This window comes from Eleginops maclovinus, chromosome 12 (genome assembly GCF_036324505.1).
Source record: "Eleginops maclovinus isolate JMC-PN-2008 ecotype Puerto Natales chromosome 12, JC_Emac_rtc_rv5, whole genome shotgun sequence".
Taxonomy (NCBI): Eukaryota; Metazoa; Chordata; class Actinopteri; order Perciformes; family Eleginopidae; genus Eleginops; species Eleginops maclovinus.
Window position 1 is genome coordinate 2,900,840 of NC_086360.1, and position 11,858 is coordinate 2,912,697.

The following is an 11,858-nucleotide window of genomic DNA, read 5'->3' on the forward strand; positions in this document are numbered from 1 at the left end:
TGTCTGATGTTTCTTCTCTGATCTAAAGCAACGTGTTGTTTTCTTATATCTAATTCTTACGTTTTTAAACCCTTCAGAGCAGCTTCTGCACATATTTTCCAAATGTACATAAACGGTGATATTTTTATGATATTCTTATTCTTTTTCCATTGCAGAATATAGACTCGGAGGATGAAAGCCTCTATTTGTCACACACACACACTGAAATCTGATCTCTGCTTTTAACCCATCCAACTGGGAGCAGTGGGCATAAATTGTACAGAGGGGAGCAATGGGGGTTGGGGGGGAGGGGGGTGTAGGGGGTGTCTGGTGCCTTGCTCGAGTGCACCACAGCAGGGCCCAGGAGGTGAACTGGGACCTGTAAGTAGCAGCCCACCCTCCATATTTAGGTTTGCTAGGGGACTTGAACCCGCGACCCTACAGCTCTCAGTCCAAGTCCCGACTTTTTTTTCTTTTATTATAAAATTTTACATTTTATTTATATTTTTACATAATATGTACATGTACCAGAAAAGGTCCTTTATGGACACATTTATTTGAGCACAAACACAAATTATAAAAATAATAAACCCTCCTACGCCAAAAACTAATTATGAAAACCAATAAACAAGAAAAAACATACATGAATCAAATAAATCATAGGAGGAGGAAGAGGAGGAGGAGGAGGAAAAGAAGAAGAAAATGAAGAAAAAGAAGAAGAATACCCTTAATGGTCCCACAGAGGAGAAATTGTACTAGGAGCAGTGGGCTGCCATATGTACGGCACACGGGGAGCAATGTCTTGCTCAGGGACACCATGGTAGCACTCGGTCTTTCTGGGACTTGAACTGTGACCTTCCAGTTCCCTGGCCAAGCACACTTTGCCACCACCGCCACCAAAGAGAGAGAGAGACCTCAAACAACTGTTTATTTTACAATCACAGTATTTAGTTTTGTTGTTCAGGAATAAGTTGTCAAATGTAGGCAGCTGTTTTGAGTCAGCGGGTTACAAAACTGCTTCTCTTTAACATGCACTCCTCCCTATCGTGACTCATCACCGATATATTCCTGAGAATAGACACACCATTTACCAACAAATCTTTGGAATCACTCAAGATTTAATAATGTCTTGTGGTATTCTTTCCTGTGCTTCCCAGTCTAGGTCTGGATAGTACTGGAGATTGAAACATTTAGCAGGAGTGGAAGGGGTTTTAAACACTGTTTACCTGTGAAAAATAAAACAATAGTAATAATCTAATCTGAGTATCACAATATCAAAGTCATGTAACCTGATTACTTTCATAATAAATATGAATAATCAGGAAAACCTGCCTGTCATGAAGTATATTCAGGCAGAAGCCTATACACCAAATGTAAGGAAGGGAATACAGTTCCTGCTGGTGGTGCGAGACAGACACCAGCTCCCCCTGGTGGAGGGGTTGCACAATCTGAGTTCCTGCCACATTTTATGTGTCACTGTCAGTCCCCTCCTGAGAACAAAATCAAGCCACTTCTACTAAGTTTGATGAGGGATAAAACGATGTTTCTTTCTTTTCTTCGTGAGATTGATACTGTTGAACTACTCCCACAAGTATGAAATACTTTTACTGTCTACTTTTTGAGTAATCCTCTGTCAAAGACCCTCCTGAATACAAGAATGCATGTTGTTTGTGTTGTTTTTAATAAGCGTTAAAAACCTTTCCTCATGAGACTGATATTGTTGGAGTATTTTAAGATGATATGGTAGACAGATATCAGCACTGCTTCGAGTCAGTACTCCAGCAGCAGCATTTTTACCCCTTGGAAAGTATTTAGAGACTGGCCTGTATACTGCTCACAACTATCCTTAGCACAGTGACACACCCTTGTCACTCTTGTTGGCCTCTATGATGCTGCTGTCTATTAATGATAAGATTTCTCTCTGCCCCTAGTTTATTCCTCCATCAGTCTCATCAGCCTCGTCTTTACCTACCACCCTGAAGTGAAATGAGTGTTTGATTATGGACAGTTTTTATTTTATCCTTATCTAAATCAGAGGGACGATAGCTCATACAGTGGGGCAAAAAAGTATTTAGTCAGCCACCAATTGTGCAAGTTCTCCCATTTAAAAAGATGAGAGAGGCCTGTAATTTTCATCATAGGTATACCTCAACTATGAGAGACAAAATGAGAAAAAGAAATCCAGGAAATCACATTGTAGGATTTTTAATGAATTAATTGGTAAATTCCTCGGTAAAATAAGTATTTGGTCACCTACAAACAAGCAAGATTTCTGGCTCTCACAGACCTGTAACTTCTTCTTTAAGAGGCTCCTCTGTCCTCCACTCGTTACCTGTATTAATGGCACCTTTTTGAACTCGTTATCAGTATAAAAGACACCTGTCCACAACCTCAAACAGTCATACTCCAAACTCCACTATGGCCAAGACCAAAGAGCTGTCAAAGGAGACCAGAGACAAAATTGTAGACCTGCACCAGGCTGGGAAAACTGAATCTGCAATAGGTAAGCAGCTTGGTGTGAAGAAATCAATTGTGGGAGCAATTATTAGAAAATGGAAGACATACAAGACCACTGCTAATCTCCCTCGATCTGGGGCTCCACGCAAGATCTCACCCCGTGGGGTCAAAATTATCACAAGAACGGTGAGCAAAAATCCCAGAACCACACGGGGGGACCTAGTGAATGACCTGCAGAGAGCTGGGACCAAAGTAACAGAGGCTACCATCAGTAACACACTACGCCGCCAGGGACTTAAATCCTGCAGTTCCAGACGTGTCCCCCTGCTTAAGCCAGTACATGTCCAGGCCCGTCTGAAGTTTGCTAGAGGGCATTTGGATGATCCAGAAGAGGATTGGGAGAATGTCATATGGTCAGATGAAACCAAAATAGAACTTTTTGGTAAAAACTCAACTCGTCGTGTTTGGAGGAGAAAGAATGCAGAGTTGCATCCAAAGAACACCATACCTACTGTGAAGCATGGGGGTGGAAACATCATGCTTTGGGGCTGTTTCTCTGCAAAGGGACCAGGACGACTGATCCGTGTAAAGGAAAGAATGAATGGGGCCATGTATCGTGAGATTTTGAGTGAAAACCTCCTTCCATCAGCAAGGGCACTGAAGATGAAGCGTGGCTGGGTCTTTCAGCATGACAATGATAACAAACACACCGCCAGGGCAACGAAGGAGTGGCTTCGTAAGAAGCATTTCAAGGTCCTGGAGTGGCCTAGCCAGTCTCCAGATCTCAACCCCATAGAAAATCTTTGGAGGGAGTTGAAAGTCCGTGTTGCCCAGCGACAGCCCCAAAACCTCACTGCTTTAGAGGAGATCTGCATGGAGGAATGGGCCAAAATACCAGCAACAGTGTGTGAAAACCTTGTGAAGACTTACAGAAAACGTTTGACCTCTGTCGTTGCCAACAAAGGGTATATAACAAAGTATTGAGATGAACTTTTGTTATTGACCAAATACTTATTTTCCACAATAATTGGAAAATAAATTCATTAAAAATCCTTCAATGTGATTTCCTGGATTTTCTTTCTCATTCTGTCTCTCATAGTTGAGGTATACCTATGATAAAAATTACAGGCCTCTCATCTTTTTAAATGGGAGAACTTGCACAATTGGTGGCTGACTAAATACTTTTTTGCCCCACTGTATATGAGATGGCAATGGTCTTTTATTTTGGAAATCATACACCAGCATGTCATGGTATTTTTGGAGTGACTTTCTGTGATGGCCTTTTATCAACTCCAATTGAAATGAGTCACCCAGTGGAAATGGAAAGTTCAATTTTATGATTAGATAATGTCTACATAAAGGTATATTTAAGTTTTACATTTGAGAAAGTATTCACTCAGTTATAGCGTGGTGGTAACTTATTGATTTCATTATTTAGTACATATTTCTTAATTTAAGCTCCAGTATACATTAATATTTTAGGTATGTTTTAGGATTATTTGTTACTGACAAGTAAGATTAAGCGCTTTTATTTTGAAGGCAGTTTTTACAGTGCTTTTGTTTTGAAATAACTTCCGAGACTTTCGCCCCGCCCCTCGCTCCAATGACCTTTTAGAAAGGGAAAAAGCCTCTCCGCCGCTCTTCGGTTGATTGGTTTAAGAAAGAAAAAGATATGGTCCGTAGACACACGGATTGTAAATCAGATTACATTACATTTTGATACTTGTATTACGTTACGTTTACATTTTTTTAACCTCTAACTGGCAATTGTAACAGATTACAGTTATAAAATAACCCTCCCACCCTGTGTATGTGTATCAATAACCCTATTATTTCATATTCAGTTTTCATTATTGTACACATACAGATTTTTCTGATTACACATATGATAATGCTGGGGCCCCTGCTGGGATTAAGACACAGTGGAGAGTTACGGATTAAAAATACTCGTATCTTAATATGTAATGGCTTCTTTAGGAGCCAATAACTGTATTCCACAGCTACACCCAGTAAACTGAGACATCTCAAACTCACGAGAAACTGAAGCCGCTTTTGTTAAATGAAACTGAAATCCTGTTGCTGGTCTGGATTAGTTCCGCTCCTGTGTTTAGTCATGGAATATATATTTGTACTGCCGTGATATATTTCACCCGTTCCACTCCACCAGACTAGACTAGATTTCAGAATGCTATTTTTAGATAAATATTGTTGTGCCTTTTCTTTGTGTGTATGTATAATGGTTAATGTGTGTGTGTGTGTGTGTGTGTGTGTATAATGGTGAGTGTATGTAGTGAGTGTGTGTGTGTGCATGTATGTAATGGTGAGTATGTATGTAATGGTGAGTGTGTGTAGGTATGTGATGGTGAGTATGTGTATGTAGGTAGTGATGAGTGTATGTATAATGGTGAGTGTGTGTGTGTGTGTGTGTGTGTGCATGTATGTAATGGTGAGTATGTATGTAATGGTGTGTGTGTGTGTGTGTAATGGTGAGTGTGTGTGTAATGGTGAGTGTGTGTAGGTGTGTAATGGTGAGTATGTGTATGTAGGTAGTGATGAGTGTATGTAGGTAATGGTGAGTGTGTGTAGGTAATGGTGAGTGTGTATGTGGGTAATGGTGTGTGTGTGTGTGTGTGTGTGTGTGTATGTGATGGTGTGTGTGTGGGTGCATGTGATGGTGTGTGGGTGTATGTGATGGTGAGTGTGTATGTAGGTAATGGTGTGTGTGTGTAATGGTGAGAAACAGCCTTTGGGTTTCTGTTTGTACCACACAGAAATTGTTAATACAGTTGACTTTGACTTGAGCCAAACACGAGCAACATCCAGCAGAGGAGAGGCAGACAGTGAGGCCAAATGGTTAGCCATCTTTATTATGAAACAATATTGGGACCAGATCATACAGCTGTTACATGGTGGTGTTTTGGCCACTGCAGTCCCTTCCCGTGTCCCGACACACCCCCGGCAGCCAGCTCTCTCCCAGCTGCCTCCAAGGTGCCCGATACTAAGACCGCCTCCAGGAGCTGAGCTTCATTCCAGCCGAGTGCATCCTTCTCCAGCTCCCCCCCACCCCCCCTCTCGACAAGTTATGTCCTTCACAGCAGGGCAGCTGACATTATGTTGCAATGTGGTAAAGGGGATGGGGGGGACGGGGGTTATATTGGGGGAAAATATGTGAGAAAGATTTCAATTAACAACCTTCCCACGTTTCCAATTTTAAATATCATGTGCCAATCCAAAGTATTTAGGGGAGAAAGAATTATGAATATGGAAAGAAGCGTTTTAACGGCATGGTACCACTCCATTTCCTGTCCAATGTGGGGACGGAAGATAACTGCATGTTTGGAAAGCAATTTGGTTTCATCAACAAACAGGAATCTTCTGTAGCATGTTCAGCTCTAACCAATCAATTGAAGTATGGTCTGCCACTGTTTGTTGGGGGTGGGGGTGGGAGGGGTAAGGGATTGTCCCGTAGAGTACAGTGCAAGTCTAGAAGCAGTGGAGGTGAGTAAGGGGACACTTCGAACGTCCTACCTACAGCCTCTGTTCTGTCTGTCACCTTCGTGTTTTAAGCCTCAAATATTATCAAGGGTGGGCCAAAAGAAAAAGGACGAGTAATCGACCTGTTTTACCAAAAAATAAGATACTTCAGAAAAATCATGTCTAAGTGGTCATCTATTTAACACAAGAGTTGTCTATAGAGGAAAAGCAAACAGAAAAATGAAAAAATTACTCCGGATTTCCATCTAACTCCTCATCGGAACATCATGTTCCCTTAGCTATTTTTTCCCATTTTTCCCCATTAAGAAAAGAGTAAAAAGTTAGAAATGGTCTGGAGATTTATGGCCGAGCAGGAGGAGGAGGAGGGAGGGGAGGGGAGGAAGCTGTCTGATCCACAGAGAGTCCTGGATGAGGGGGGGACGGTGAGACTGCCACTGCCGGGTTTCAGCTGGGCAGCTCCTGGACTGCAGGGAGGACCGGTATGACGGAGGGGAGGGGGGTATGAGCGGGGGGGGGGGGTGGGGGGGGGGGGGGCAGGGAGGTAAGAGGGAGATCTGTGTTTGGTTGGGCGAGTGAGATAGAAGGAGAGGGGGGGAGAAAGAGGAGACAGAGAGAGGGCTACACGATCGTCAGGTCATCAGTCCATTGGCCGCTTCTCGCCGTGTTTCTTTGTAAACTCTTCAGCGTTCTTCAAGAATTTTTTACGGTCCTTTGAGTATTCTTCTGCTAGGTCTGCCCTTAGAGGGTGCTCCGGCTGGGGGTCGTTCACCAGCGCAATGAGGGACTGAATCACTGAAAGACACAGCAGAGGACAGCAGGTTAGAGATGTACAGTGCTAGGCCTTCAGTTTGGAATTGTGTGTTGGAATAATGGTTCAATAAAGTTGATGCATTCCATGGTGTAAAGTAACTAAGTACATTTACTCAAGTACTGTCCTTAACTACAATTTTGAGAGACTCGTACTTTATTTGAGTATTTCAATTGTTTTCTTCTTTGTACTTTTACTCCACTACATGTATTTAATCCCTTTAGTGACTTTACAGATCTGGATTAATGATGGTAAATATAATCACCCCTTAAATCAGACTTTAGTTCACCTGGAGTAAATCCAGCAGCTACCCTGCAGTATACAAAGCCATTCAAACTAGCTGCACCTTTACCAGCTCTGAGAACACTTTAATGATCAATCATTATAAAACATATCAGACATATTATTCTGAAATGGACCAATCAAACAATGACTACTTTTACTGTCGCTACTTTAAGTACATTTAGATGAGAGTACTTTCTACTTTCACTGGAGGAACATTTAGAATACTTTTACTGTGACAGAGTATTCCTACACTCTGGTACTTCTACTTTACTCAAGTACAAGACCTGAGTACTTCTACTTTTACTCAAGTACAAGATCTGAGTACTTCTACTTTACTCAAGTACAAGATCTGAGTACTTCTACTTTTACTCAAGTACAAGATCTGAGTACTTCTACTTTACTCAAGTACAAGATCTGAGTACTTCTACTTTTACTCAAGTACAAGATCTGAGTACTTCTACTTTACTCAAGTACAAGATCTGAGTACTTCTACTTTACTCAAGTACAAGATCTGAGTACTTCTCGCACCTCTGCCGACGGTGCATTCAGGTTCTGAAGTCAGTGTCTGGAAGCAGAGCCTCAGCAGTGAGCTGCCATTTGCATGTATGACTTTGTAAACTCCATCACGTCTATCAGACATGATTATAGACTTTTGTTGTATTGAAGGGTTTATATAGATGAGGTGGAAGACGGTATTAGCTACATAAAGGCACCATTCCTCTATGTGGTTATCGGAGGAGAGCTCTCATTGGATGATCACAAAGTTAGGGATGCACAGATTTATCCAATGTTAATATTTTCTTTTTTCCCCACATAACATGACCGCTGATGGCAGTGCAGATATTTAACCATTGTGTCTCATAAATTGCACGACGGCACGTTGCCTATTCCAGCGTATTTTTATAAAGAAACAAGATGTATTTGTTTCCCTGCAAAAGGGCGAATACATAACAAAAATGTGTTACCAAGGGAGTAACTCTGAAACTGTCTTTGCACTTCCTGTCATTTCATGTCACTTCTCAACTTCCTGTCACAATTCTAAACTGAAGGTGGAGGGTTTAAACACGGCAGCAAGATGTGGGACCTGTCAGGAACTGCATATTAGAATAAGCATTGGTCAAACTAAAAGATATATGTACTTATAATAATACTCAAACTAAATCTTAGTGGAGTTGGGGTTAGGGTTAGGGTTAGGGTTAGGGTTAGGGTTAATATATATTTAAAAAACTTGACAATAACATCTACCGTTTTAACCTTCAAGTTGTTTACATTTGTATGAAAATATCTTTCTTGTTGAGTGCAGTTTTCTAATTAATGTTGCACAGAACTGTTTCCACCCACCATGTTCCATGACAGCCAAAGGGTTTAACAACTTCACACATCTTTACTGAATAGAGCTTGAAGGCAAATCCTCTAAGAGTCAATAAAAGAACCGTGATACCGGCTGCTAGAAGCTAACATTAACTAGCTTTCCTGCTGATTTGAACACAAATTTGTGTTCACGATTTGACGTTATCAAAAACTAAAAAGTCAAGTGTGCACAAGCTGTGTGTACGAGCTAAGGGGTGGAGCGAAGAGAGGTGTCATTACTTTAATGTGTTTTTATGTCACTTTCAGTTATTTAAAACGGCTGCTACTATCTTTTTGCCATGGCTGTGAACTTGTTTGTCTTTATACAATTGTATTTTTATTACTCGTGTGCTTTTCTTTTTTATCTGCTATGCCACTTTTGCTGTAACACCATACATTTTACTGACTAATAAAGGGTCTTTGATTCTGATTGATCGGCAGACTTGGAAACGATAATTAAAATCGAAGTTTAAAACATCTTATTTAAATGTTGATATTAATGCTTCAATGTTACGACGTTGGGCTCAAACCTCCCCCTGTGCACTTTCTTTCTAATCATATATCAATCAAAATTGGTGAAGTCAGTAATAATATTCATTTAATGGACATATTAGATTTGTTTAAAGTGAGATAATTTATATGCGTACACCCACCTTGGTCAGTTTTGGTGGCAGGCTTCCAGTTCTCTGCACTGATCACAGGCAAGCACACCTGGCCCTTCTCATCAATATTGGGGTGGTAGATCTTTGTCTTGAATGTGATCTTGGGAGGCTTGAAAGGGTACTCGGTTGGGAAAATGATTTCGATTCTGAACGCACCTTTGTCATAAGGAGGGTTGTCCTGTAAGGGAACAGAGGAAGTCAGTGAGAGGAAGTGTGGGCCAGCAAATGGAAGAGATAAGAAATACTTTATTCATCCAAAATTGGGACATTTTTTCATTACAGCAGCTTGTTAAAGGCATTACACATAATTTGGAAAGTAAAAAGAGTAGAAAATAAACAAACATAAGCATCTCAAAATAGAAAAATAAATCAGAACTAAAAAGGTAAATATACTTACAGGAACAATGAGCCCCTGCCATGACAATAGGTTTGATTCCTCAACTTGAATGTTTCTGAAGTTTTTCATTCCAGACTTGCGAATCTCGTCAAGTTCCTGAGAAAACAAGCAAACCGTGAATATTAGACGGGATTTTGTTGAAATTTCAAACTCTGTACCTGGGGATTAAATCTTAATTGTCTTACCATACCTCACTCATTATTTTATTGACCGAACACAAATATAAACCTACAAAATGTTGCATAAAAGGAGGAGGTGATGGGATATGCAGGCTGTTGGGTTCTTGCCCACTTGCTCAGAGTTCTGTGGTTCAATAAGTGATAGTGCTACCTGCAGCTGGACTTGCAAGAATTTTGCTCACAGGGATGAAGCCCAGGAGTGATGCCATAGTTTTTGCTGCACTAGTGACTTTTATTGGTTAGTGAGGCTGCATGCAGAATTGGGAATGGAACTGATGAGATTGTATTATCCGTGAGTCCGCCTTAAAATCTGCCCCATGTCGACCGCAGAAGCATTGCTCCGAAACTGGACATTAAAGAAAATGTTTGCAGGAAAATCCTAAATTAAACCTTGATAAATGTTCTCAAAATATGGTGTCCTTTACTAATATCAAATTATCGGTTATGACAAACGAAATCTGCATGAAGAGAACGTTCCTTTTGCTTTCTCTGTTAAATTGTGCCCATATACATATAAAAATGCAAAAACACCAACCTTATACTTCACTTATCTAGATGTTGTAGTTGGATAACTTTATATGTAATTGTATATACAGAACTTACAACAGACTCATACGTGATTTATAGACCCTGGTTAACATTTAATATAGTTTATTGACTTCAAGTGCTATTTTATCATAAAAGTAGTGCTCTGAGGAGCCCGTGACTGGCTAATACTTTGTACTCGTCCTCCCTAGCTCATAAAGACACCGGTGCTGGGTGGGATAATTAAAGGCTATTCTGAGAATGATTCAATATGGTGGAAAAGTAACCATATTAAGCGGGGTTAACGCAGTATGTTTCCTAACACACAGGTATTATGTATTAATATAGAACAAAAGATACGCCTTGTAGGCCTCTAAGCATGATCGTCAATCAGTGTCATCTACTTAGCCGGGTTTGACAGATCCTGCTGTATTCACATTTTTTAAAACCAATTTAGTTTACTTACTACTTTAAGGTCTAACCAAAATTGTAAGTTTGACCTGCAAAATAAGGCTTTTAAATAAGGTAAAGCTTCTATCTTTGTTGGGCCTATTTCCTTGTTCTGTTCTGCGAGCTAGCTTTAAGGCTCCATGTTGTTGTGTGTAGCTCCTGTACAGCGCCGTTACCTCATTGTCTGGATACTGGGGGATCATATCATTACAGAGAACTACCGTCTGGTTCTTGCATATAACCACAATGAAAAATCATAGCTGTGAATTTATTTTAAATTCATCCACACCAAACCAAGACCGGATCATTTGAGTGTAGCTGAAACTCGCTTGCTAGCTAGCTAGCTAGCTGAAACGCAGCTCAGATCGGAGGCTAGCACGTTAGCTGATTAGCAAGCGCCTTATGCCGAGCAAATCCACTCACGCTATGTCGGCCACATCTAAACTCACTTCGCAGTCACACAACAACAGCTATATGGATGCTATAGATAGGTATTAAACGGAACAATTGTCCCGTGTTCGTCTTCAGAAGGCTGACTATCGACTCTCTGGCCTAATTTTGCCGGTGCTTTGCTGCTTAGCTAAATGATTTGGTCGGCTAACGGTATCTCGGTGGACAGTAGTGACCTCTCGTTTATATTAAGTTAAGCGTTAAAAATAGCCTCCAAATTAGTCTTCAAACAACATTATCTCATACTCGTTAAGATGAATAACGAATGAGTACACTGGTCTAAAATGAGTCTTTACAGATACTAAATAATATGAAAATAACGGTTTCGGGAGATTTACCTTGGCCAGCCTCCTGCTCGCCGCCATCTTGAAACTACTGTGTGTTCCCAGAATACACAGCGCGGCGAATATGGGACTGGTGCTCCCGCTGAGCATCTGCCATCAAGTTAACTAATGGATGCATACTACATCCTTAAAATACATCATGCATGTAACATGTCATCTATAAGAGGAAATCTGATTAGTACAGACTGAGGGGAAGTCCTTAAGTGTATCTATGTATTTAGGCTGCATGCATGTGTCTGCGTTAACTACATAGCCATCAGTTAACTAAACACTGAATATCAGCCATCTGTTAACCCTAGTTGAGAGAAAAACCTGAACCTTAAAATTATAGGATTACTTTTATTTTATTTTATCTAGGATTTTCGAGTCTTTTCTAAGAATGTGCATTCCATGAAATTGATCAAAATGTGTGCAACAGCTGTGATAAATACAGCTAATTGGAATTTGCTCCATTTTAAATAATTGTACATGTAGCAT

General features: G+C 40.5%; 1 protein-coding gene across 1 annotated transcript; it reads right to left on the reverse strand.

Moving 5' to 3' along the window:
* Nucleotides 1-5,272: 5,272 nt before the first annotated feature.
* Nucleotides 5,273-11,515, reverse strand: ube2l3b (ubiquitin-conjugating enzyme E2L 3b). The gene is made up of 4 exons (XM_063897653.1): nt 11,376-11,515; nt 9,434-9,529; nt 9,028-9,214; nt 5,273-6,723 (listed from the first exon to the last, which is right to left on the reverse strand). Exons 1-4 carry the CDS (start codon nt 11,469-11,471, stop codon nt 6,569-6,571), a joined length of 534 nt encoding a protein of 177 aa, XP_063753723.1. The 5' UTR covers nt 11,472-11,515; the 3' UTR covers nt 5,273-6,568.
* Between the last annotated feature and the right edge of the window lie 343 nt (nt 11,516-11,858).

Excerpts from the sequence above, each read along its gene's own strand:
- ube2l3b (XM_063897653.1), bottom strand. The coding sequence starts at position 11,471 with ATGCTCAGCGGGAGCACCAGTCCCATATTCGCCGCGCTGTGTATTCTG. Across the intron at positions 9,530-11,375 it reads CGAGCAGGAGGCTGGCCAAG|GAACTTGACGAGATTCGCAA; the intron begins GTAAATCTCCCG and ends TTGTTTTCTCAG. Across the intron at positions 6,724-9,027 it reads TGCCACCAAAACTGACCAAG|TGATTCAGTCCCTCATTGCG; the intron begins GTGGGTGTACGC and ends TGTGTCTTTCAG.